The sequence below is a fragment of the Filicampus tigris genome, chromosome 14 (assembly GCF_054856515.1).
Source record: "Filicampus tigris isolate MCC_2025a chromosome 14, RoL_Ftig_1.0, whole genome shotgun sequence".
Lineage (NCBI taxonomy): Eukaryota > Metazoa > Chordata > Actinopteri > Syngnathiformes > Syngnathidae > Filicampus > Filicampus tigris.
This window is the reverse complement of record NC_141230.1, coordinates 6,817,923-6,842,066: the sequence shown is the minus strand read 5'-3', so window position 1 is coordinate 6,842,066 and position 24,144 is coordinate 6,817,923. Positions and strand designations below refer to the sequence as shown.

Sequence of the window (24,144 nt, the reverse complement as noted above, 5' to 3'; positions counted from 1 at the left end):
TAATTGCCAGTTGTTGTTGATGTTTGAAATGTAATTTGCACTGGTGAATATTTTTACTTATTTCCCTGTTTTAAATCTAAAAGTTCAGTGAACATTTATTTGCCAGTGATATATCATGTTTCAAACGGACCAAAATACATGTTTAAGAATTTTGGAATTTAAATAAAAAAGTCAAAAACAAAAGGCATACTGGTTTGCTAAAATGTGCTTGGATTTATTGGTGTTCCATGCAAAAAAGAATGTCAGGCTAAATGGTTGCCCCACAAGCCCCCAACCCGCATTTTCACCTCACCATATCTGGCTCTCTTTGCAAAACGTTTGGACACCTCTGGTCCAAACAGTCAGGAAAACACGTTTATTAAACTTTATAAATGTGCATTAAAGCCAACAACATAAGTAAAACTGCATTAAGAAGCAAAAAATCAGTCTTTGCAAATTGCCACTTGTGATGTTGTCTTCTTCTTCTTCTTCTTCTGGGAGCCTTTAAAAACTGGAGCGTTCAGGAACATGGTGTCTGTAAATTTGTCTCCACGCCGTATTTTTCTGCAGAAGAAAAAAAAGAAAATACAAAAAGAAGTAAGTATTTGTTTAATTTTTTTTTTTTTTTTTACATGAATGGACTTCACGGCGAATAGACACTCACCTATGCAAGGATGGCTCCTTGTAACTGACCGTGTCCTTGCATCTCCTGCTTCTCCCTTGGTTCTCTTTATCTGGATTAGCAGTGGTGTTGGTCACTGACATTAAGACTCTACCTGCTGCAACACACAACACCATTTTCTCACTCACGCACATACAATACTTGATGGCCTTATATCAATCAAATATGCCAAGTTTAGGGTGTTGTGTTTCACCCTTAGAACTAATTCCTCTGTTTCATAACTACAACTTTGGGAAATTACAAAAAAAAAACATGGCCTACAGAACACTTTAGTGGAAATTAGACAAGCTAACTAACAATGGGGGAGAATGACAGTGTTCTGTATTAAATTTACAACAAATTTTATAGAAGCGCAGCAATAAAACAGAGCGCTGCAGCAAAGTGGAGAGGAGTGGAGTGAAATACGACAGCGTCCAGAGTTCAGGTGTAGTGACTGTGTAAACTGTTAGCATCTGTATTCATTTTCATCATTTCTACCTCTGCATCCACAAATGTAAGGGACATAGGTTGACGCGGCTGTGATGAAGCCACGTGACCAATGTACCAACTGCAGCGTAACCAGCTGTACTACAAACTATATTACAGTGGTTTCTCGTAGTACCAGCGTTTGCCCTAGTTTTTCCTTCAGTGCCACCAGGGGAACCCCAAGGCATTCCTAGACAAGCTATACTGTCCATAAAGATTGGTGCCAGCAGGTACAATTTAGGCCCAAGTACAACATGGAGTAGCCCACAGGTCTGTCCTAAAAATAGCTTACAGAAGAAAAATGTAACATTCATTTATTTCAACTTATGGTACATTTCTTAATGTGACAAATATTCTATATTTTGTTTAACAGGTTGTGTTCAATGGAAAGAATGCTATTTTTATTTATCAAAATATTTCCAAAAGGGCAATTTTAGAGCTGTAATTTTAATATTATGATAACACGATATGTTTGCTCATGCTCGCTCATGCTCATACCATCAGAATCTCCTATCAGCCCATGCCTAGTCCCAACCCATCCAAAAAAAGTGCAATCAAAAATTTGAACAGCCTCCTAGAACAGATTCTGTTTCGGCTTAGAGGATCAACTGTGCCAAAAAAAAAAAAAAAAAAAAACAACGTTTATGTGGCCTAAACTTCATTTTCAACTCACCCAGAGACGAGACAGGTGTGATCAAGGTGGTCTCCTCCACCACTTGTTGCCCCTTTGAGGTGTGTTGTTTAGGACTACAAGTTAAAGAGCCTGGTTCCGTGTCTGCAACAGAGATGTTCACCCATGGTGGCATCTCATCAGTGATCAGGTCACCCAAATGCTTGAGAGCTGCTTCACCTTCACCTGCATCGGCATCTGCATCTGCAGCCATCTCATTGGACAACATCATCATGTTGTTGATAGGAGGCATTGTCGGCTCGGAAACGACAAATGTCTTTCTCAGTTTTCTGGTGCTGTTGTCTGGTGGCGGCGGTTTGGACGCCTTTCGGTACCGTTCAGAATTCCTATCCACCCTGGATTTTGACTTAAATATGTCATTACCTTCACCGTGTGGGAAAGAATCCTCCAAGAATACAAACTCATGATGGAAAGGGGAGTCAGGTGGAGCCGCAAGATTAACCTCATCTTCCTTAGGACAAACACCTTTGCCATGGCGTTTTTTTTTCTTCTTTTTGTCCATTGCATGATCACTACAGTCATTACTGTATTGTGATTTTTCCCTGCTGGATCTTCTTGAGGTCTCCTTCCGAGCTTTTTTATGCTTCTGAAACTCATAACCCGCAACCGAGAATTCCTCCAACAGCAGTACGTCATCTTGGTTATCACTGACATTCAGCTCTACTCGAAGTCTTCCTGGATCCTGAGTGGACTCCCGAGGACGTTTGCAGGAGCTTGGTTTTGCCACGACAGAACCTCCGTCACTGGTCGCCCAACATTCCAAGGATTCTTCTACATTCCAGTTGGAGTCCTTCTCTTTTGACGGTAGTTCTTGTTCTCTGATGAGTGCAGTTTGATCCACAGATATAACAAATGTCTTTCTGCAACCTGAGATGGGACGTCCCTCAGACGTTGTGAAAGACTCAATGTTTACCTGTGGTTCAATCCCACCTGTGGGATGGCTTGGTTCCACTAACTCTGCAGTTTCAAAATTGTCTGTTCTCTCATTGTGGTCCACTGTGGACCCTCCGTTTTCTTGGTCACAAGGCGGCAACATTGACGTCATACTGGTAATCGAGAACCCCCTTTGACTTTTCTTCGGGGGCTTCCTGTATGTGATGTTTAACCTTGTTTTTTCTGAGGAATCTTCCTCTACGGGTAACTTCTCATTGGGTTTCAAGGAAAGGATGTCATGACCTATGAGATAATCACCCAAGGCAGGACGGACAAAATCACCAGAATCCACTGTTGACTTGGTGCTTTTTACCTTTTGATAGCTGCCAACTCTGGATTTCACCCGTCTGGGAATACGCGTTGTGAGCTTACTTTGAGAATCAGTTTTGGAATGCTGGTCAGGACTTTCTGGTGCCTGGTCTTCTGTGTGCGTGGCGGTGCGACTAGACTCAGGCTCTCTCTCTCCAACACTAGAATCTGCCGCGTCCATACCTTGTGAACTGCCTGTTGGACTAGATGCAACAACGTTACGTTTTTTCTTCTTCTTGCATTTCGGTTTGTGTTTTTTTTTTTCTTCTGCGGAATGAAGAACGAAAATTTCTGAAGCATTAGTTTGAGTCATCTCCATGGTTGTATTGAGGACCACGGTGTTCTCCGGCACAACTACGATAAAATCACTCGGAGCATTGACTCCAGCAGAGGGAGCCAGTGTTTCAGCAATACTATTAGCTGCAGATGTTTGGCTGCTCAGTCGACACGGCAAAGACTTGATGTCGTAACCGGACGGAGAGAACTTAGCTGACAGCCTACACAGTTCCTCCCTTAAGTTGTTGGGCTGTTGTACTGACTCCATCTGGAATGCTCGCTGGTTTGAATTCCTTTTCTCGTCATCTTTTTTTGCTGTGGAGTTGTGGAAAGTAACACAAATCAATTCTTTCAGTGATCTAATAGAGCAGCTACAAACACATGCTTTAAGTATAGACAAAAGTATTGGGACATTCTACCAGTTAAAGAAAAGAAACATGTTTGCTTACATTTCCAGGAACTTTTAAGTTTCGATACTTGTAGTCATGGAACTAGAAATGTCTTATCAGATATGTTCAGTTTTGCAGATGCCACCCAAACGTAACGCCTTCTTTTAGCCACCGATAAATTACTCACGAGTTATCTTAAGTTCCTCGCTCCAGGGTAAAGTCAGTCTCCTTGTTCAGAATTAGCCTTGTGTGAACCACTACACTACTAACAGTGTAGGTGATTCCAAATGTTATGATGGTCTTGCCTGACAATGGTTTGCAACCGTTTTGGTGTAAATCTTAAATTAGAAATAAATGTTAGCACTCCCTAGTGCAAAGAAAAAAATAATACTGCTGATATTTCAAAAGAAAGCAGTACAAGTGGCTTTCTGTTTAGTTTTCTAGATTTCATTTAAATGACTGCACCCATGAATTAATTAGCCTTTACTGATTATGTATTGAACTAAGCAAGACTATTAAAGATTAATCAGATCTCAAATGACATAACAATCAACACTTACATAAAAAAAACAACGTTGCTCATAGATTGAGTCGTTAATGCACAGAAAACATTTCAGGTTTATGTGTGCTATTTTTCATTTCCTTTATCCGCAATTGGTGCTGAAACAATGCAAATTTCTCCAATGTAGGACTAACAAAGGTTCTTATATTTTAAATATTTATAATACAACTAAAATACTTCAACGGGTTCAATATTGTGTTATGTGTGCCATTGTCCAGGTTTTTGGTGCTAACAAAATGGTGGCGATGCTGCGATTGCATTCTGGTCAGCTTGAATGACTCGTAACTTGAACTAATGTCGACAAAGTGATTAATTCATCTTTCTTGTGTTCTATTTATGTAAAAGTCATTTTAAAGTTACATTGAAGTGTGCAGATGCAGTATTTCTGAATATATTTTCTCTGAATAAATCCATAACAAAAGCTAACAGGCGGAACTGTTGTTGACAAAGTGATTTGTTCTTCCCACTTGTGTTCTGCTTATGTACAGCAGGTTATTTTAAAATTACAGTGAAGTGTGAAGATGGAGTATAAGTGTAATTGTGAATATTTTTGTCTAATAGGCAAATAGATGTAAATGTTAGTGAAAAAGTGATTAATTGTTGATTCTTGTGTTACAGTTTAAGTTTGAAGACCGTGTACGTACTGTGAATATATTTCTGCAGAAAGCCAGTGGTCTTAACTGATAATGACAGTGATTAATTGTTTCTTACATATACATGTAATATGTATATTTTTTTTCTGGGATGTCATGTCTTTTGTATTGTTTTCTACTGTGAGCATTTTCAGCGAATATTTCGTGTAATATTTCTGTCTGTATTTTTTCAGTTTATCATGTATATTTTTGTCTGGCATATTTGTTTTTTTTTTTGGGTGTAATTTTCAAAGTATTGTTTAATTATTTGTCTTGTATTTTTGTCCATTCTTTTGCTCTGATATTTTTGGAATATATATTGTATATTATCGAACATGTTTATATTTCCCCTTAGCTCTTTATTGTAATAAAGTATTTCTGCTTTGGCTCTCATTAGATTATACAAGTGTACGCTAGTGTGTATAGGGTTGGATTAAGTTTCACCTTGTTTTGAATGTCGAGTTACAAGAGAAAAAAACATTTCTTGGATAATATGTGTTCTACCCCATCAAGCGATTGGAAATAAAATAAATGCTATTTAAAGTATTTAAATGTATTTAAGTGTTGATTGTTGAATTTCTTCCAAGATTCGGACTCAAAGTATAGTGTAATTACAAGAAATTATTATTCATACCAACTTGCTACAAGTGCAGTAGCAATAAATTAGCCAGTTGCATTCACATAATGTTAATATAAACTAAACATGTTCAGCTTTGTGTATTTTTCCTTACTACTTAACATGTAAAGTTTTCCCATATTGAAAATTAAAGTGGTTTAAGGCAATCGGTTTCCACGCAAATTTCTAGCAAACTCTACAAATTCAGGTTTAGAGTTTAGAACAGCAGCTATTAAGTAGCGGAGGGTTCGCAAAATAGTCTGCAACAAGTATCGTACCCAGCGAGGTGATGCAGGCAAACAATTTGGGCACTTCTGTCCCACTGAGCAATGCGCACGGATCGATTGTACAGTAGGGTCCAAATTCAAACCTCAACCAATTGATACAATAGATTCTTAACAATCGATTAATGGATTAAACCATCTCTACTACGCCAGAACAGATCAGCAAGACAAGCGTACAACTGTAACAGTTCAATGTGTCCTGACAAGGTGAAAAATGAAGAAAAAGGTGTTTAGTCCAACCTCTGACGGTTTGATTAATTGACTGATTGGTAGGTGTCCCAACACTTTTGCCCATATAGCATAATTACGCCCCAACCGTTGCTTGGAGTCAAATTTCTGCTCAGGGCAGGTAAGGTTGCAGGCATATTGTTTTCAAGAATCCCCGCTTGCATTTCTGAACTCGGTTCCGTTGAATTCTTTGAAACCTCTGGAGGATCTGGTGCCACATTTGGAATCCTGTCAGGGCGTTCAGTTAAGAGTGAAATTTGATATCAGATGGAATGACGGATTGTAATGTAAAATGAACCTCACTCTTCAACTGGAGGGTTGTCAGGATCGGTTGGAAGTATGTTGTGGTCTTCAGATGCTTCAACGAGATCCTGTGGGGGTTGAATGAAGTCACAAGATTAAAATTGTAGAAAATTTACATTAAGAGCTCAAAACATAGGTAACATTCTACACTCAGCAAAACTATAAACTCAACAATTTTGTTTTTGCTCCCATTTTTTAGGAGATGAACTCAAAGGTCTAAAACTCTTTCCACATAAGCAATATCACCATTTCTCTCAATTATTGTTCATAAATCTGTGATCGAGAACATTCCTTCTTTGCCGAGATAATCCATCCCACCTCACAGCTGTGCCATATCATGATGCTGATTATAAACACCACGACTAGTGCACAGGTGTGCCTTAAAACTGCCCACACTAAAAGGCCACTCTGAAAGGTGCAGTTTTATCACACAGCACAATGCCACAGATGTCGCAAGACTTGAGGGAGCGTGCGATTGGCATGCTGACAGCAGGAATATCAACCAGAACTATTGCTCGTGTACTGAATGTTCATTTATCTACCATAAACTGTCTCCAAAGACGTTTCAGAGAATTTGGCAGTACATCCAACCAGCCTCACAACCGTAGACCACGTGTAACCACACCAGACCAGGACCTCCACATCCAGTATGTTCACTTCCAAGATGGTCTTAATCCAGCCACTCGCACAGCTGCTGAAACAATCGGTTTGCATTACCAAAGAATTTCTGCACAAACTGTCAAAAAACATCTCAGGGAAACTCATCTGCATGCGCGACGTCCTCATCGGGGTCTCGACCTGACTCCAATTCCTCCTCGTAACCGACTTGAGTGGGCAAATTCGATGGCATCTGGCACGTTGGAGAGGTGTTCTCTTCACGGATGAATCCCGGTTTACACTGTTCACGGCGGTGTGGGTGATTGGTTTTCTTATGTCAATGTTGTGGATCGAGTGGCCCATGGTAGTGGAGGGGTTATGGTATGGGATTCATTTATAGCATTTTGAATGCACAGATATACCGTGATGAGATCCTGAGGCCTTTGTTGTGCCATACATCAAAGAACATCACTTCATATAGCAGCAGGATAATGCACGGACCCATGTTGCAAGGATATGTATACAATTCTTGGAAGCTGAAAACGTCCCATTTCTGACATGACCCGCATACACACTGGACATGTCACCCACCCATCGAGCATGTTTGGGATGTTCTGGATCGGCTTTGCACAGCCCTTGAAGAGGAGTGGACCAACATTCCACAGGCCACAATGGACAACCCGGTCAATTTTATGCGAAGGAGATGTGTTGCACTGCATGAGGTAAATGGTGGTCACATCAGATAATGTTTTCTGAGTCCCCAGACAACCCTCCACCCATAAAACAAAATTGCCCCTTTCAGAGTGGCCTTTTATTGGGGGCAGCCTAAGGCACACCTGTGCGCTAATCATGTTGTCTAATGAGCATCTTGATACGGCACACCTGTGAGGTGGGGTGTATTATCTCGGCAAAGGAGAAGTGCTCACTACCACACATTTAGACTTGTTTATGAACAATATTTGAGAGAAATGGTGATATTGTGTATAAGAAAAAAGTTTAGACGTTTGAGTTCATCTCGTAATAAATGGGTGCAAAAACAAAAGTGTTATGTTTCTATTTTTGTTGAGGGTATATTAAGTCCCGTTAGATGAGGGATATCAAACTTGTTATCATCTTGAGCCACCACAGCACCAAGGGTAACCTTGGGGTTGGGGTGGTTGAGGGTTAGGATGACTACTGGTTCACTCGCATGAGACTAGGCCACACGCTCAAAACTGCCTAATTTAATTACTGGTAATACAAAAAAATAGGCTGTTTAAATTATGAGGAAACCATAACAGCCATGTCAATAGGACACCTAGGAACTACATGCATGACATGACTAACACACACGGGAAAAAAAACACTTTCATATTTGGTTAAAACCCAAACTCTAAACATCACAACTATCTCTTCTTAAAGTGGAAATCAACCCTAACACATTTTTATCAAGAATACGCTCCCAGCAGGCCCACTGGCTGAAACACGGCATTCTGATTAATATTGTGTTTTTGGAATATGAGTTAAGCAGCAAAATCCACCCCGTGTTAGCCATCTCAGGGGGTGGACATTTTGTCACAACTGCTCAGGCCTCAGGTAACGACCAATCATGGCTCAGCTTCAGAAAACAGGTCAGCTGTGATTGGTCGTTACCCGAGACCTGAGCAGTTGTGATGTCATTTTCGTGGTCGACTGGTTAGCACGTCCGGCTCACAGTTCAAAGGTCGTGGGTTCGATCCCGGCTCCGGCCTCCCTGTGTGGAGTTTGCATGTTCTCCCCGTGCCTGCGTGGGTTTTCTCCGGGTACTCTGGTTTCCTCCCACATTCCAAAAACATGCATGGTAAGTTGATTGGACTCTCTAAATAGCCCCAAAGTGTGATTGTGAGCGCGGATGTTTGTCTCTGTGTGCCCCGCGATTGACTGGCAACCAATTCAGGGTGTCCCCCGCCTACTGCCTGAAGACAGCTGGGATAGGCTCCAGCACGCCCCGCGACCCTTGTGAGGATAAGAGGTATTGATAATGGATGGATGGATAAATGGTAGAGAGTGCAACCAATTCAGGGTGTCCCCCGCCTACTGCCGAAGACAGCTGGGATAGGCTCAAGCACGCCCGCGACCCTTGTGAGGAGAAGCGGTATAGATAATGGATGGATGGACGGTAGAGAGCGGTATTTCAACCCGTGACACAATTGGGGGAAAAAAAGCAGCCCACCGGAGGGAGCCAACGCTCTCAGCAATGAGCTGGCATGACTAGGTTGATGATATGGAATCAACATAATGGAACAAATAGGTAATCTCATCGTGCGTAATTTACAGTATGGCACAGAATCGAATTTCAAACATTAATGTTAGCCTAATAATCGTAGCCTATTATAGCTTACCAGTTTTCCAATGCGAGTGGGTCTCCACTCCATGTTTGGTCGTTCAGGCACAACATTTTCATCATCCTCAAGCATCTGGCTCGTACATGCCGTACGGTCCAACATGCATTATGCCAATAACCTCCTCTTCAAATATCTGTATCCCCTCAGATAAATTTGAAATATCGCTTTCTCAGTCCGTTTCTGAGTTGCTTTGTACACGTTCTCCATTGAGCGCTGCTATGGTTGTTCATCTAATGACGTCGCACTTCCGGTTTTGAGCTCGTGAGCTTCTCACTTTGGACAAACAGTGATTTTGTCAAATATAGGAAATAGAAATGATTTCTTCATGCTTTATTTTTTGTATAATGTTTAATCACTTAGATTTAATTTGGCATTTTCTGACATTACTTCACATTAAGGCTTCAAAGCTTAGACCCCAAGGGCCACACTACCGAATGCACAAATATTAGGCAAGACGTTAAAACCTGACAGTCTGGTATAGTCTGGTGATTTTAAGCTCTTATACTTAAACATTCAGGTGGCTTTTTTGTTTGTTTTCTCACAGCAGAATTTGGTTCTTTTAATCCAGCTGGAAGTAGGTTTTTCATACACACATGACAAAATATCAATAGCAAAAAAATATCACAGTAAATCATCCCAAGGTTTCTACTTACACTGTCATGGAATAATTCAGATACCACATTCAGGTGTTGGAGAGTGTTGCTATAAATGTTTTTCAAGATGAGGAGCTGTGAAAGAACAACAGATTGTGAGCTTGTGAGCAGATTCGCGCCTCTCAAGTTGAATGCTTCAAAAGGTGGCTGCTTTGTTCTCATAAATGAGCTCAGTTTGTTTTTTGTGATTCCACCATTGAAGAATACCGAAAAGTGCAATGATGAACTATAAAAAGCAGAAATGAAACTCTGTCTTGAGTCAGCTGTATAGCAACAGTCTTTTCCCTCTAATTGTGAAACCTAGTGGAAAAACAGATACAGCCACACTTGTAGATAACATATTTATAAATAAAATTGACCCATAAAATATGAAGTGGACTTCTAATTAATTAAATAAATCTCCCCATCGTTGCAGTTTTTCAAAATTATTTTGATAGAAAAATAAACAAAAAACGTTAACAACTCACATATCAGAAATAAGACCAAGAACACAATATTCCATTGCTGTTTTTAAGTTGGACCTAGAAAATCAAAACTGGCTGTATAAATATCCAAATATTGCGTACGATGCATTTCAGTCAACCAAAATCTTATATGATAAACATTGTCCATTACATAAAGTATAAGTCTATGAAGTATAAAGGCTTAAATAAACCTTGGATTACTAAAGGGAGAGAGAACGCATGTAAAAAGATTTTCTTTTATAAATTGAGGATTAAAGATGCTGAAAGGATATATAAGACCAACAAAAATAAATTAGGTTTGATGTTTCAAATGCAAATCCCAGAAGTGCATACAGGCAAATGGAGGCCACAAAAACTACTGATCCTCAATTGGAGGGATTTCAACAGTTTTGATCAGTCTGTGATCTGAACTTTTCACTTTTAAGACTGACTTTCAATCCCGACATCCATGGATTAATTGAATAATCTTACCAGTTTCCTGTACTTGTGCTTCTTTGTGGCCAAATCAAAGTTTGCAGACTGCGCTGCCTTTCTCAGGTGGAGGTTCTCCATCTGTAGCTCCATGCACCGCTGCTTCTCGGCCTGTAAGGAGAGAGCCAGGGCCTTGTTGTTTGTCTTCAATGAGATCTTGAAGAAGGAGGAGGTGTCTGTGTGGCAGGGAAATGAGAGAGAAAGGAAAAAATATTAACATTAAGCAGTTTTGACCTTATTGATATCATGACATTCAAGAAATATAAGATACTCACTGAGCGCTTTATTTTTAATCTTGGTTGCTGTGGCAAAATCCATCTTGGAAGCCTTGAGAGGCTTCATTGGTTTAAATTGCATCATGAGTAGAGACAAGTCAACTTGAGTTACACTGACAAATCCAGTCACCTGGAAGGCACAAAAAAAAAATAGAAATAAAAATAAAATTATAGACTCATAGGGTCACCCATGGAGCTGGCAGGCCAAATTAGTCTGAAAGTTATTGTTCAGCTGTATGGTAATAATACTTAAGAAAAAAAAAACAGTAAACGGATATTCACATGTACACAAATGTATTTAGTGTATTTGTAGACTCTTGAATTGTACACCACGACATACGTATCGCGTTAGCTAAAAACATTAAAAAAAACATCAACTTTAGTGCTCGTACATTGAGTTAAAGTTAAACACTTCAGTCCGCATACATTTATATATTTAAATGTATACTAATAGAATTTGACTGTTTTGTTTTAGCCAGACGACATTACTGTTTGCATTTGCCATCAAACGTTTTTTTAATTTATTTATTTTTTTAAGTTATAGTGATCTTTGACTCACGCAAAAGAAGTTACAAGGCAGGCGACTTTGTCGTGTAGATCCTCTTATGTCAGGCAAGAATCAAAAACAGAAACTCAAGTAAAATGAAAGTTAAAAATATTTCTATAACACAACGGCCTCCATTTTTTAAACCCTAACAAACTTCGCCGCGCTTCCGCTTAGCGTCCGCGAGCAACCAATCAGGAATGACTCTAGCAACATCTCTTATTCCCCGGATTTGTCTGCTTGGGCAATGGGCACTGTTGTTGGTCTACTGCTGTCTTTAACCGATTCACTTCTACGGATTCAAGCAGTGGCGGTCGAAAATACTTTTACTGTTACTGCAATTCAGATATGCTGTACTGTACAGCATACACACGACTCCTGAGTATGTCTGCTAAAAAGGAGTAAGAGATGACAGCTGAAGAATATTAATAGTAGCCAGTATTCATGAGTGAATGATGCAGCTGTGGTTTATCCGTTTACCTTGTGGATTGATTCTGTGCATAATTCACCTTATGTACTTATATGTAAAAAAACAACAATGGTTCAGCGTATAAAATGAATTAAAAACAACCGCATCGAATCGACCTCTCAATCGTGCTGGCTCGGCTTGTAATGTCTTCCCATTAACTTACCTCGCAGTAGTTAAGTGGGACGTAAAAGTGTGTCTCAAAAGCTTCCTTTCTGTGTGTGTGTGGGAGGGCTCGGCTAAAAATGCCAATGAAATTGAATTTTTGGATGCCTGGCTCGTTTGAGGTCTTCAACCAACGATGTCTAATCCCTAAGTAAATGGGTAAGTCGAAGGCAGGTTCAGAATGTGTCAAAAAAAATGTTGCTGCGGGCCACCGGCTGGTTAGCGTAGGTGGCTAACACTAGCTAGCATGTACTGTACAAGTGGCTAGCTAACATGACATTTGCGCTCTTGGGGAAGCTAAAGGCGCTGTTTAAATAATTACAAATATTAACATTTTTGTGTAACGTCAAATGTGCCGACTCGAAGCATTAGCCGCAAATAGCACTGAAGGAAGTTCATGATCCATGGCGTCAATGTCGCTAACAAAACGTATGGGACTCTTTATTTGTGCTGTATGTTAATTATGTTAATATTTGGCTGGGTCTCAAGATCGAGTTGAGACGTCAAACACACACTGAGTACTTCATAACGTCAGTCACGCTACGGCCTGTTATGGTCACATGGCAAGGCGGATAACGTGATGCGAGCACTTCTGCAATTTTCTCAACATTTGATGATCGCAAATGGAATGACGTACAATGTTCGGGCAGTTCTTCAAAGAGTAAGTAAAACAGTTGTTTGGGTTGATTTATGACACGCTTGTACATGTACTGTATGGGGAAGGGAGTTGGTCAGTAATAGAAATGTAAGGCTTCCAAAGGCGAATTAATCGGTCGTCCCTCAGTAGTTGTAAGCGACAAGCGTCAACGTGAGGGCGATTTTCCATTCTATCACCTAGTTATTATTATGTCTTTTTGAGGGATGTGTGCTAACGAACATTTTTAGCGACTTTTGAGACGTCATTTTCAGAAGCATGCTCAACGTATTGTTTGCCACCACCATGCAGTTCTTGTTGTAAAATTTGCTATAGAACAACTGACTGCGGCCACGTTTACTTGTCACCTGTTTGTTTTCGCGTATAAATCGCTGGTTATGTATCTCAATACATAGCAAATGTATAACTCTGTAATTTCATGTTTGCTGTGGTTGAAGCTATTTATAACTGTTAGAACACTGAACAATGCAAACGATTTGATAATTCATTGAGTGTCCCTCTTGTGGAATTAAAGTGTTGCCAATTGCTACCTCCTCTTCTGTTATTGCAGATTCACTCTATCGTGGATTTTCATTTGTGACTATAACTTCATTGTTTGCATGCAATTTTATCCCGCTATTTTGCAGGTTTTCTTTTGAGGTTCTTGAGAATCGATCTTGAGATCGGATATTGGTTTGATATTAAAAAAAAAAAAAGATTATATCGGTCTCCATCCAAAATCTCATATATGAGCACTCACGTACAATCAGTCCATTCCAGACTTTGCTCCTGCTCTTCTATCCAGCAGCGTGGAATAAATGGTTCATATTTTCTCATGCCTACTGTTGCTGACTATTGTTCTTTGAGTAGTATCACTTGATCCAGTCTCTTCTATACATACATACATACATTATCGATACCGCTTATCCTCACAAGGGTCGCGGGGAGTGCTGGAGCCCATCCCAGCTGTCTTCGGGCAGTAGGCGGGGGACACCCTGAATTGGTTGCCAGCCAATCGCAGGGCACACAGAGACAAACATCCGCACTCACAATCACCGTGCAGGCCCCAGTCTCTTCTAACTTCAAGTGAAAAAGTTGACAAGTTGACAGATCGGGGCAACCCTATATATATATATTTTTTTTTTTCGTGGGGGGTGTCTTTTAGAAGAACCGAGACCATGAACATTAGGGTCACGTTCGGAAATTCACTGACACCCTTACACTACTCTGAGTGTGTGTGTGTATGTTCGGAGAGGCAGAGCACACTCCCCTCTCATTAATTTACACATGCAGCCTGTGAACTAAACCTAAATTAGCAGCTCATGCTTTAACTGTTCAATCTGCACTGCCTGATGCACTGGCGCACCGTATCCCAATTTAAAAAAGGTCAACCTACTTTGCGGAAAATTCACCAATGAGAAGTGAGGGAACACTCTACTATAGTACTGTATAGTAAAATATATGAATAAAAGAGCAACTATTTAAAATGACTGAAATCCATAATTTCTGCAGTATTTCTCAAATTATTGAGGCAAGAGGCGGTATACACACTTGACTGGTCGCCAGCAAATCGCGGGGCAGGAAAGCTGAATTCGAACCATCAACCAGCTGAGAAGGATGTCAACCACCCCAACCATGAACAGTCATGTTTTAAGCCTTTGAAGCAATTTAGCAAAATGTTACTCCAGAATTGCTGATAATTTGAAGATAAAGCTCTGTTGTGTTACTCATCTTATTGAAGTACGACGGCTTACATTTTCGTGTCATGTCCCCTCCTCTCTAGGCGGAGACTGCAGGAGATGGCTGCCGGGGACAAGTCCATGCCGTCGTCCTCATCGGACTGGAGCGTCGAGCCGCCGGTCCTCTCTCCCGCTAGCCCTTCCCATCTGACCCATTTCAAGCCGCTCACGCCAGAGCAGGATGAGCCGCCGCTGCGGTCGGCGTACAGCTCCTTTGTCAACCTGTTTCGCTTCAACAACAAAGGTTAGTGACCCCACACCCTCCCAGCTCCAACATCAGCACTACGATCATTGGTGCGTCATATAATTAATGCTCTATGCATAAATGAACTGTACCAACTGCGAAGGTGAAGAATACTAATTGCAAACCTGTTTAGTGTATCGTCGAACCTCTAGGACCAAACACAATCCGTTTTGGGGTGCTTCTTGAAGCAATTGTCCCAGGAAATATTTGAAATCTAAAAAAAAATGTTCCCGGGTTGAACTTGAATACAAAGCCAGTCGGACTGTTTTTGTCCCGATTGTGCGCCTTCCTGACCAAAGACGTCTAAGGCCTGAAAATCTTATGTCTTATGAGATTGTCTTATGCGATTATCCTTGTGTGGGAAGGAAGTGAGAATATGATTCTGTAACTTGGACAGTACAACAAAATGGCTGCCCTTGTGATTGCCAAACGTGTGCTGGGTCGACTGTATTTTTATTCTTATTATTGTTGTTGTTATGAGGGACAAGAGCAAACATTTGACAACACCAGAAAATCAAGGGAAAATTAATATTTATTAAAATTGTTTTTACAGGGTTACAGATTATTACTGCATCGTATTGATAATGTTGAGTTGACATGTGGCTCGCAGAAATATCACTGACACTGACCATTCACTATCAAATGGTAGTGCAGTTCACATCCTCTTGGGAGCAGCGATGAGTAACATTGCAAACACTTGAACAGGAATCACATACAGTGATCCCTCATTCATCGCGGTTAATGGGGGGACAGAACCCGCCGTGATAAGCGAAACCCGCAAAGTAGAGTCAGACTTATGATTATTATTATTATTGTATATGATATTTATTGTACAGTTTTATTTTGGGGGATTTGCGCCTCTGTTACGCTGTTCCGAACCCCAACATGGTTCCCACACTTCTAAATACTTGTTGAACAATCAATTTAACTATAAAAATGCAAAATGAAGAATATAAATACCAAGCTTGCAGGCTGTGATCAGAATTTAGCTTCGACCAACCGCGGCAGCTGACGAGCACGACGGAACGTTCGCTAAAAACTACGTTAAAGTTTTAATTTTTGTCATGAGATTGACTTACTTTAACTAGAATACCATAGTGTAATTTATCCAATCCTGCACTTTAAAACGCTTGTCGCCGTCGTGAAAAGTGAAAGTAAAAGCGGCCGCTTCTTCTTCTTCCCTCATTCTTCTTCGCCTGCTATTTCTTCTTCTTCTCCTCCTACTTCATTTCAAAAACGAAGAAGAAGCATGGCCGCCGGGGGGATCATGCATTAACTTTATCTTTGCACAACAACATCAATAAAGTCCTTTGGATAAAATGCAACGCGGGATTGTAGTTAAGGAAAGCTGTTTTAAGACAACCTAAGACAAAAGTAAACACTTTCACACTTTATTTGGCGATGTCTTAAGTCGTCTGTGCCGCTGGCCGGCTGGGAGCGCGGTGCGCTGCGCTCACGAATTATAAACACAGCTGTTGTACTGTACTATCCGATTTTTACAAAACTTTATTAGAGCAAACACAACATTACAAATATGGAGGAGAAAGTATCCGACTTGACTCTGACTAAATCAACGGCACATTTGAATAGTGGACGAGACTAAGCGAGAGGCTGCGATGACGTGCACTGAGCCAGCTCACGTACAGTAGTGTGTGGAAAAAGTAAATCCACTTGTGCTCTCGTTGGTCGATCTCGCGCTGGGAACCAGTCACCGCCTTTTATGAGTGCCTGCGGGTATGTACAAAGCCTCCGAGTCAACTCATACCTTTCAAACAATGCGTCTTTCTGCAATATAGCTCCCGATATGGCTGTGTTGTTTCATTTTTAATTTATGAATGCTTCTGAAAAATCCGCAATGCACTGAGGGCGCGAAAGTTGAAGCGCGAAGTAGTGAGGGATCACTGTATTTCAATCATGGTGTTCCCCCTTGCGTGTATCTGGAACAAAACTAATGAACAATAAAATATAGGAGGTGACACCATTCCCAGATAAAGACACACAGCACATTGATTCTACAGTACATTATAGAACCCTTGGGAAAGCGGAACTACAGTACAAGTGAAGCATTATGGGACTTCACAATTTGCAGACTGCTCGAGTGAAATATGTGCCATGTCACGTTCGACCCTCATGCACATTAGCAATGGAGATCCAGTCATCATGTTGAGTTTGTTTCAGTTAAAGAAAATATAAAGGTATGTTGCACACACTGCACTGTTGACAAAGTGTTATCTAACATGAAAAACCCTCACAGTATGTCAAATTAAAACAATTAAAAACAACCATAACCAAAAACATGGAATGCAGTTGGTGTTGTTTTTGACAGCCTGTTTTAGTTTTAGTCAATTCTGTGTCTAGTTTTTATTAGTCTTAGTCATGTTCATACTCTTTTTAGTCTCGTGAAGTTTCAGTTGACTAAATGTCTGAGCATTTTAGTCAGAATTGTCTATGGCTATTTTAGTCTAATTTCAGTCAGTTAACTGATGACATTTGAGCAGAGTTGACAAATCCAGGTCCAGAGAGTAAAAACACTGCCACAGTTTGGCTTTGGCTACAGTTGCTTTTACTGAATCGGCAGGTACACAAGCACATCCATTTATACTATTAAATAGACATTGAGATATCTTTACAGTACGTCTATATCAATAATGTCAACGCTTTATCTGGTTTGCAGGGGCTTCTAATGAGATTAGCACAAATGCTCCTAATATTTTGACCATCTTAAAAGCAAAATATTTGACCAAAATATTGAGAAATTGATATTTACAGTGTCAAAGGCCCTCCCCAAAAAGTAAAAAATTGGTTTAAAAGTCAAACAAATCAGCAAATCTCTAGAGATCTGCGCTCAGTGACCAGTACCCATTCAAAGAATTAACACCACAAATGTTTTTTGCTTTTTACTTGGTGTTTCTTGTGATGCTACCACAGAAGGGCACCAGTGATGGCATGGCAATAAGGAAACGTGTCATGATAACCATAGAACTAGAAATGGAACATGTACATCAAGCACAAATACACTTAATCAATCCCTGTAAAATGTCAGTAGGAGACAGTCTCACTCTTTGATGTGTCAAGTAATTTTAATCACTGGTAGTTTAGTTATAGACTGGTAAATGTATATTTACACTTGTTTGAAGAAAGTCAAGGATGTTAAAATGCACCTGAAATTGCCTTGAGCAGATTATTTAACATGACATCATTTCTTCTTCGAAATATTTTTTAAATCAGAGTTAGCAAATAAATCTTTCCTTATAAAGCAGAATTTCTGACGCAGCACCGGTATTACATGTGGTTATATGCCAGTGGTTCCTAATGTAATGGCTGGTTAGTATATATGATTTAGGTAAAGTAAGATGACAAAGTGTCTTTGTTGACAGTCACTTTCTTGTTTTTATTTGTGGGAAGAAAAGATATTCAATTGTCCAAGTTAAAGTTTCTATGCTTTACAGCCTTAAGATTACTTTATAATATTTTTCCTTAAACATAAAGGAAATTAGAGTATTATTTGTCATCTCACCTCTATTTGTGGCATCTCACCACATGTTTACACAGACGATGGCCGACCTGGCACCACTGATAAACTGGACGAACCGCCCCCTTCCCCTCAATCGGAGACTCGGAGCTGGTCGTCCAGCCCTTCCCACTCCAGCCATGGATCACGAACGCAGCGGAAATCACACCCCGAACACCTCAGACGCACCTCCACCGCCTCTGGTAAAACACACAACGATGTAGATTGTGTCAATATTGCTTGTGGCTGTAGGAAATGGATCACCATAGGGTGTTTTATTCCACTTTTTTTTATTCACTGCTTTCAAATGTGCTCTATTGGAACAGTGATATTGCTTCATTAATCAATGTTTAAAACCTTTTGCATGTGTATGTACATGCCTACACCTGACTCTCTAGATTGTATTACAACTTTCACAAAAATTACAAAGTTTGATACTTTCCAGTTGCTGATTGTATCGTCTACTGTGTGAAACTCTATTTTATTTTATGCAAAGGTGACTGACAACCCGGATTTAATGATATTCATAGACTTTACACTAATCTGATCGTGTGTATCAAAATCGGTCGATGTTTTGTTTTTATTTAAAATCACTGATCGACTGCAATGTCATATGTACAATCGATCAATGACGTCATTGATCAGGTCCGCGAAATAAGACATTGCAGCTGAGCAAACACAACCTCGCTCACTCTGGGTTCGTTCTGTGCTGTAATTGTGTATGTGTGAGCCCGAAAGCTAATTTAATTTTAGCCTTGTTTTGTGTCGTGGGAGTGGACAGACCATGCGCTGGTAGGCTAAGCTCCGCCTCCACGCCGTCGACCGTCCAATCATAAAGTAATAGCATTTTTCTTTTTAACTGTTAAAAAGTCTGAAAACTATTTTATTTACGTCAAGAAAAGAAGTAGCTACAGTTTGCATTTTATTTACTCAATTTTAACATCTCTTTAATTCAAAATAGCTTTCATCACTCAACGTAAGTTAGGTGAACTTCTGGCCACACGCATTCAGCCAATCACAGATGCAACCAGCAGGCAGGCCTGTTGTTTGAACTAACACGGAAATAGCTCCGTTGTTGACACTCGCAAAATGTTTGTTAACCCATTAAGGCCTAAAGCGCCTGGCTCAACAGCTCCCCAAAACCTAAGGTCGCCTTTGGATTTACCCTTGAATACCTGAAAGCAGACAGAAACATAATTCCAAAATAATTAGAGATCTTAGAAATGTGGCTTTCACACAGGCAGAGTTTATTATTATTGACTGCATCAAACATAGATGTAAAAATAACGTCAGTGCAAGAGAAGCACTATTTTAGTTTAGAAAAAAATCGAGTGGTAATTACCATCCTCTATTCTGTTACAAAGACGTCAATATCGTCATTGTGTACAAACCATATAAGACGTCAATATCGTCATTGTGTACAAACCATATCATATTACGTTCGACTGGTTCAAAGTCCACAAGCGCGTCCTTTATATATCACTGCCGTTACTTATTTCAGAGCTCTCGGCGATCAACGGCGTCCGCCACTAGCCTACGGCTCGAAAACATTCCGCAACATCCTCCGTGGTCTCGCGACACCGTCACTCCTGCAGTCTCCGCCTAGACATTAAAAAAAAAAAATCTTTTGTTATAACTTATTGACTTATACAAAGCTCTAATTATGCCATATGAAATATTCCAATTTGAAAAAAATTGGGGGGATATATACAGCATAGTTAGTTTTGCTATTAGCATACCACAGCTGTTATTGTCCATAGAGAGTATCAAAAAATAAATAACTATATATGTACGCGTAGCTCTGATCCCCCTGAGCATTTTGAGTGGTTGGAAGTGAAAAAACAATCAGAAATGACAAAGTTATAACACCTCGAAAGCCGGGCCATTTTTTGGACGAATAAATGATTGTTTGACAGTTCATTTTTCCGGCCCAAGGGTTAAACAAGGATATGCGATATTCTGTGGCCATACCGAACGTGAGTGTGACCTGTAAATGTTCAGGAAATAATAAAGTCGATCTTTCTCACCTGATACCGGATCAGCTGAAAATCTCGAGATCGCCGATCACGTGATCGGATCGGGACATCCCTAGTTTTTGTTGTTTTTTTCTTATATGACAAGTACTGTATGTAGAAGCTTTAAGACACTAACAAAGCTTAAAGCAACCTTGAATATCGGAATGAATACATTTCTTGAAAAGCTAACGTTTGGATTTTTTGCTTAAACATGCTAATTTGTTATGTATGTATCACATTTTTAATGTGCTTTGCATTTTTTTGTCACATTCCAGTCTTGTTCAAACACTAGGAAATATGAAATTTTTCACATTTCAAATATATTTCGTGGAGTTATATCTGTGTGTGTGTTTGTATGTGTGTGCGTGTTCAATCCTCCTTTCAGATAGCAGCAGGAAGTCAGATACGCCACTGAGCAATCATGACCCTCGCACAGCTGTGCAACTTCGCACAGCACTGAAACGGCTGAAGGAAATTATGGATGGAAAGAGTCAGGTATTTTACATAATGTGCTAGGTATTTTACATCATCTGCTAAATTTAAAAATGTATTTTTATTCACATTTTATTGAACTTGTCCTGTTTGGGTCCTCTATCCCCTTTAATGACAACTCAGGGCTCTGGTAACGACCAATCACGGCTGACCTGTTTTCTGAAGCTGAGCCGTGATGTTATTTTCAGTCGACAGAAGTGACAAAATGGCCTCCCCCTAAGATGGCTAAAAAGGGGTGGATTTTGCTGCTTAATTCATATTCCACAAACACAATATTAATCAGAATGCCGTGTTTCAACTAGTGGGCCTGCTGGGAACATCCATCCATTATCGATACCACTTATCCTCACAAGGGTCGCGGGGCGTCCTGGAGCCTATCCGAGCTGTCTTCGGGCAGTAGGCGGGGGACACCCTGAATTGGTTGCCAGCCAATCGCAGGGCACACAGAGACAAATACCCGCACTCACAATCACACCTAGGGGCAATTTAGAGAGTCCAATCAACTTACCATGCATGTTTTTGGAATGTGAGAGGAAACCGGAGAACCCGGAGAAAAGCCACGCAGGCACGGGTAGAACATGCAAACTCCACACAGAGAGGCCGGGATCGAACCCACAACCTCTGAACTGTGAGGTGGGCGTGCTAACCAGTCGGCCACCATGCCGCAGGGCACACAGAGACAAACAAACTACTGCACTCACAATCACACCGAGGGGCAATTTAGAGTTTCCAATCAACTTAGCATGCATGTTTTTGGAATGTGGGAGGAACTGCTGGGAACATATTGTTAAAAAAAATATATGTTTGGGTAGATTTCCTCTTTAAGAAGGTGGACGTCTGTTTATCTTGTATGTATAAGATTGAGGACCCAGTCGTTTTCTTGAATTAGGCGGAGCAGGAATGCTCTGAGATGGGAGTAAAACACCACTTTGGGGGAGTTTTTGGTGAGGAATTAGCATGTTAACATGCCCCAACATGACCCAAAAGTTGTTTTTGCATAATACAGACCATTATAAGGGGGATATAGAGGCCAAGCATCTTGGCTGTATAACCTCCAGGTGATCAGTCTTCTGAGGCCAGAGCTAATTAAGATAACAATAGTTTTGGGTCAGGCTGACTCCAATTTTCTGTGTACCTTGAGTCTCTCTGGTTCTCATGGGATTAGTTGAAATGTTGGTCAATTCTGGCCAAGGCGAACTGACAACCGCTCCACTTGGCATCCATTTTGCAAAGGGGTTCAGGAATCACATCCATCCTGCGATTGAACTCGCACATCACCCCAGTCTGAGTGTTGCTGTTTATAATAATATAATGACATTGTGAATATTGCACCGAGGCTTTTTTTTCCCAAGAAAATCGCAAATCAAATAGAAATCACAATATCTGTCAGAAAAATCGCAATACAATTTTTTCCTAAAATCGTTCTGCCCGAGTACAAACCCCCCTTTCAACTTCACAAAAGCAAACGCCTGTGTTGAGTCCTCTTCCCAAACTCTTTTTCAAAGCCACAAGCAATACAGTCCAATACATATAAAAACGATTTTACTAATCCCATTTATATAGGCGGGAATGAATCTGTATAAACTCACCTCATGATGTCTGATTCTGCTTTTAGCCAGTGAAGAGTAAATAGGTCAGTCCTGTGGCTTGATCGTCTCAGACTTGGAATTTTTCTCTTAATTCGCTGCAGCTATCAATTTATGCAAACAAGCCTACTCAAATGTATCTGTCGTCACTATTTTTACTCATTATTGTCTAAAACAATTAATAAAATGCGTCCACATTAAAATATAGGCAAAAACTTCATGACAGCCCGCAGGGCTTTCTTCCACAGAATGAGGAAATAGGCGGAGTTTCTCACTTCTTACCCATTTTGAAGGTTCAAGAACATTTCTAGTATTCTCAAGCTGTTTTCACCACTTCATATTTGTTAATGCATTTATCCATCCAATATATTACGTAACAATAACAAAGTGCGGACAGACACACATGGGTAATACTAAATAGGCTCATCATCATCATATGGCTTTGACACCAGTCTGACATCACACAAATGTGGGTGTTCCTAAATCTTCTGAAAACCGTCAGAAAACAAGCTTAAAGGGAAAGTTAACGCAAACTTTTTTTTCAAGAATATGTTCTATGCAAGCCCATTAGCTGAAACAGGGCATTCTGATAAATATTGCCTTTGTGGAATAATTGTTAATCCACTCCTTTTTAGCCATCTCTGGGGGCGGCCATTTTGTCTTCTGTCGACTGAAAATAACATCACAACGCCTCACAACAACCAATCATGGCTCCGATTCAGAAAACAGGCCAGCCATGATTGGTCGTTGTGAGCAGTTGTGATGTCATTTTCAGCCGACAGAAGACAAAATGTTTTTAGCCATCTGTGGGGGTGGCCATTTTGTCACTCCTGTCGACTGAAAATGACATGACAACTTAGGGCTCAGCTAACGACCAATCACGGCTGACCTGTTTTCTGAAGCTGAGCTTCTAAACCTTTCCACCAGGCCATCAAGGTGGATGCAATTATCAGGCTTTTGAACCAATTGTGCCGTTTGACACTTGTCGTGATAATAAGTTCAGAGAATTTGATGTTATTGCCCGCCATCTGTTCCAATGCTAGCCAAGATCAATGCTCCACTTTATGTTTTAGCCCTCTGTTGAGGTAATTGGTTAGCCAAGTAATAGTTTCTAAAGTTCGGAGCATCGAGCCCTCATAATGTTTATTTTTCTGAACGGGTATTCTTTGAATAGAAACATGTCAGGGCAGAGTCTAAGTTTTTGAACCACTTTAGTTTGGGTTTAATTGGATTCTTAACATTTCCAATGGAAAAGTGCTTTTATCGATTTTGACTAATTGATAGAGGAGTCTGATAATTGTGAAAATGTCTTAATGAGATTAAAGACCCCTTGAAGTGATGCCTTGGCTTTTGGAAATAGAAGCGGACGAAATCTGCGTATAGTGTGGATTTTGTGTTCTGCCATCGGAGAGCTTATCCCTCTATTATCTTTGATTATAGCGCTCTGATATATTGCGGTTGCCAGTGGTTTAATGAGTGTTGACAAATAGCAATGGTGAAAGGGGACAGTCTGGTTGCACTTTATAGAGGAAAACATTGTAATGTAATCCCATTCATAGTCGCTGCTGCTTTTAGT

The 24,144-nt window shown here is 40.3% G+C and overlaps 2 protein-coding genes across 7 annotated transcripts in view; one reads left to right on the top strand and one right to left on the bottom strand.

Moving 5' to 3' along the window:
* Positions 1–187: 187 nt before the first annotated feature.
* sgo2 (shugoshin 2) lies at positions 188–22,988 on the bottom strand. 3 transcript variants are annotated; one of them, XM_086050988.1, is made up of 15 exons: positions 22,572–22,988; positions 22,118–22,276; positions 19,968–20,077; positions 15,090–18,675; positions 14,736–14,950; positions 14,533–14,637; positions 11,173–11,302; positions 10,898–11,073; positions 9,963–10,037; positions 6,350–6,417; positions 6,135–6,274; positions 1,983–3,650; positions 1,800–1,901; positions 644–758; positions 188–543 (listed from the first exon to the last, which is right to left on the bottom strand). In XM_086050988.1, exons 7-15 carry the CDS (start codon positions 11,255–11,257, stop codon positions 423–425), a joined length of 2,550 nt encoding a protein of 849 aa, XP_085907114.1. In that variant the 5' UTR covers positions 11,258–11,302; positions 14,533–14,637; positions 14,736–14,950; positions 15,090–18,675; positions 19,968–20,077; positions 22,118–22,276; positions 22,572–22,988; the 3' UTR covers positions 188–422. The 3 variants fall into 3 exon arrangements, with proteins under 3 accessions (XP_085907114.1, XP_085907112.1, XP_085907113.1); XM_086050986.1 differs by having other exon boundaries at positions 1,800–3,650; XM_086050987.1 differs by lacking the exon at positions 9,963–10,037 and having other exon boundaries at positions 1,800–3,650.
* Positions 12,337–24,144, top strand: part of pikfyve (phosphoinositide kinase, FYVE finger containing) — a 34,337-nt gene continuing 22,529 nt past the window's right edge. For 2 of the 4 annotated variants that reach the window (XM_086050985.1, XM_086050982.1), the window contains exons 1-4: positions 12,843–13,008; positions 14,765–14,964; positions 18,517–18,678; positions 20,876–20,985. In XM_086050985.1, coding sequence (XP_085907111.1) covers positions 12,986–13,008; positions 14,765–14,964; positions 18,517–18,678; positions 20,876–20,985 — 495 coding nt within the window. In that variant the 5' untranslated portion in view covers positions 12,843–12,985. Of the gene's footprint in view, positions 12,507–12,842; positions 13,009–14,764; positions 14,965–18,516; positions 18,679–20,875; positions 20,986–24,144 lie in introns of those variants that run through there. The other 2 variants (XM_086050984.1, XM_086050983.1) reach the window with 2 other exon arrangements.

What these genes read in the sequence shown, in the direction of transcription:
- sgo2 (XM_086050986.1), bottom strand. Translation starts at nt 11,257, where the DNA reads ATGATGCAATTTAAACCAATGAAGCCTCTCAAGGCTTCCAAGATGGAT. An exon ending in AAATTTGACTCCAAGCAACG is followed by an intron (nt 3,651 to 6,134) that starts GTTGGGGCGTAA and finishes ACAACTCCACAG; the next exon opens with CAAAAAAAGATGACGAGAAA. An exon ending in CACACCTGTCTCGTCTCTGG is followed by an intron (nt 759 to 1,799) that starts GTGAGTTGAAAA and finishes TGTGTGTTGCAG; the next exon opens with CAGGTAGAGTCTTAATGTCA.